Genomic DNA, 2,643 nt, shown 5'->3' with positions numbered 1-2,643 from the left:
TAAAGTATGTGATTATCTCGACATGAATAATTGATGTCAATCATTGATTTTGAACCCAAACCTTTGCAGAATGTAAATTGGAAATGAACTGTACTCAAATCAATCAACTGTGATTAATTAAGATTTAAAGGGCAGCCATTCTACTTACAGGCATCTTTTTTTCTGTATGGGTTTATTATTGATTCATTTTCGCAGTATAGGCTGCAGCTTCTTCACACTTTCACGCCATATTATTTTGTTTGCTGACCGGTTCTTTTCTTTTGCCTGTAAAAAAAAAAGAAAAAAGAGTGAATGCAAGATCATTCAAAAAACAAACCCCGTCCCTTCAACATGTGCAAAACACATCGCAGTCGCTGCAGAGGTGGGGGGGGAAAACCCAGAGGGCAAAAATGTTTATTGTTTTGAGCAGGAGTCAAAATTCACACTTCCACTCCTGTAGCTGAACTTTCCCAGAGACAGAGGAGAGGGAGAGACAGGGGCAGAGGGAGAGAGGCAGGGAGGCAGGGTCCCGGTGAGGGAGTGTGTGTGTGTGTGTGTGTTTTCAGGGGCAGTGGCCTCTGCCTGAGACACTGATGGTTTGTGAGAATCTGCGGAGGTGTCACTTAACACCTCTGCGGCCTGGCCTGGACTTATAAACCAGAGCGGAGGAGCAGAGCGGCACTCACAGCCCCCCAGTCTCTCCAGTCAGACCACCGCGTCCCTCCGCACAACATGGATACCTCCTCGATGCCTCTGCTCAACTACGGCCTGCAGTACCAGTGGTTCTCCGACTCGGACCTCTCCAGCATCTGCTCTTCCGAGACCCTCTCCCCTGTCAACTCCTTGGACTCCAGCCTGTCCCCGTCCTACCAGCAGCCCCCTCAGTCCGCCCACAAGACGGCCAAGAGCCGATACGCTCAGGGCCTCAAGTCCTCGCCCTGCTCGCTGTCCGGACGCGGCCGCAAGTCGGGCCGGGCCGCCCGGATCCGCAGCAAACAGAGGGAGAGCGCCAGCGAGAAGGAGAAGATGAGGATGAGGGATCTGACCAAGGCCCTGCATCACCTCAGGTCCTACCTCCCGCCGTCGGTGGCCCCCGCCGGACAGACCCTGACAAAGATCGAGACTCTGCGACTCACCATCAGCTACATCTCCTACCTGTCGTCCCAGCTGGGCCTCAGCGAGGAGGTGCTGTTCCAGCGGAGGGAACAAGGAGACCCCTCGGCCAGCGACGCCTCCTCGCCCGACATCCTCAGCTACTTCCAGCACGACTCCATGGGAGGCCACCAGGCCCAGCTCCAGAGCCAGAACCTGAACCACAGCTTGTACCCGGCCGAGTGCCACAGCCAGAGCGCCGCGCTGCACTCTGGGAGCTGTGGCTTCGGAGCGGATCAGTACAGTGGCGCTCCTCAGGGAGACATCAGCGTGGACAGCATCCTGCAGACTCCTCCAACAACACAGCCCTCCTGTCAGGTATGTGACCATTGATTCGTTATTATTTAAGACACTCTTTTTTAGTATTTGTATAAATAAAAAAAAGAAACATACATTTACCGTCAGCTTGAACAAAATGCTAATATATTTCCTGCTTTTGTTTTTTGATTACAGGTGTACGGCAGAGACTTCTGCATCCCGTTGGTTCCCAGAGAGTATTGGGGCTGAACCCCTCCAACACCGATCACCATCCAACAACAGACACAGACGACTTCCCTTGTCTTTACTGCCTCACTGTGAATCAAGTTATTTATTTAATATAAATGCTACTCTACGTTCTATTTATTTTTGTCCCATGAAATGCTCCTTGTAAATATTGATATGTCTAACAACTATTTTTTTTAAATTTCTCTATGCCGCTATTTATAATAAAATATTCAAATGTCACCTCGTTTTGTCAGTTTCTCTCATTCATCATTCATGCAGGTTATTCGTCATGTTTGTACTTTAGCTTCGGGAACAGAGTTGAAGTTTAGTAGCTGAGAATAAGGGGCTTGTTAGAGAAAAGGTTACTGGTTCAAATCCAGGGGGCTTGTGTGTAAACTCATACATACTGTAGTTACATGACGCAGGGCGAAGCTGGTGCATATGGAAAATGCCACAGTACCATCTCCTGGTCATTCACAACACCGTCTTCTAATCTGGATGAAAACGTCAACGATGGATCTCACAGCAGAGCACACAATCACACAGTTAAAACAATCTTTTGAATTAAAACTCAAATTGAATTATACAATATAAAAATAATTACACCTGTTCATGGTAAAAGAGGATGGGATTCAAAGTCTAATGCACTTGCAGACCGTATAAGAGATGGTTGGTATGTTATGTTATGACACAAGACGTTGATGAATCATTTGCAGTTATTCATCTCTCGATCGTGTGCCTCCTATTGACAACTGAACTGCAACTGGCCGGCACTTGTTCAATCGCCTGCCCTCTGGCAGGCGGTGCAGGTGCAGAAAGAGTAAATTGCTGTAAATGATCAAACCCTACAAACATGAGATATCTTTTAAATGTGAAATGCACTTTGCTACCTCATCATATCACTGCCCCCCACCACCCTGAATGGGAGATGTCTTCCTTCAAAACTGTTCTGCTCTTTTCACTTAACTGTCTTGCACTGAACAGAAGATCACTCGTATGTTTCCATGCACAATGACAATAAAGGCT

General features: G+C 47.7%; 1 protein-coding gene across 1 annotated transcript; it reads left to right on the top strand.

The window, feature by feature from the left end:
- The first annotated feature begins 678 nt into the window (after positions 1 to 678).
- LOC118302312 (mesoderm posterior protein 1-like) lies at positions 679 to 2,152 on the top strand. Its single transcript, XM_035628352.2, has one exon. It carries the CDS (start codon positions 712 to 714, stop codon positions 1,462 to 1,464), a length of 753 nt encoding a protein of 250 aa, XP_035484245.1. The 5' UTR covers positions 679 to 711; the 3' UTR covers positions 1,465 to 2,152.
- Positions 2,153 to 2,643: the final 491 nt, after the last annotated feature.

The sequence above is a fragment of the Scophthalmus maximus genome, chromosome 4 (assembly GCF_022379125.1).
Source record: "Scophthalmus maximus strain ysfricsl-2021 chromosome 4, ASM2237912v1, whole genome shotgun sequence".
Classification (NCBI taxonomy): Eukaryota; Metazoa; Chordata; class Actinopteri; order Pleuronectiformes; family Scophthalmidae; genus Scophthalmus; species Scophthalmus maximus.
The sequence above is the reverse complement of the archived record's forward strand: the minus strand, read 5'-3'. Positions and strand labels throughout refer to the sequence as shown.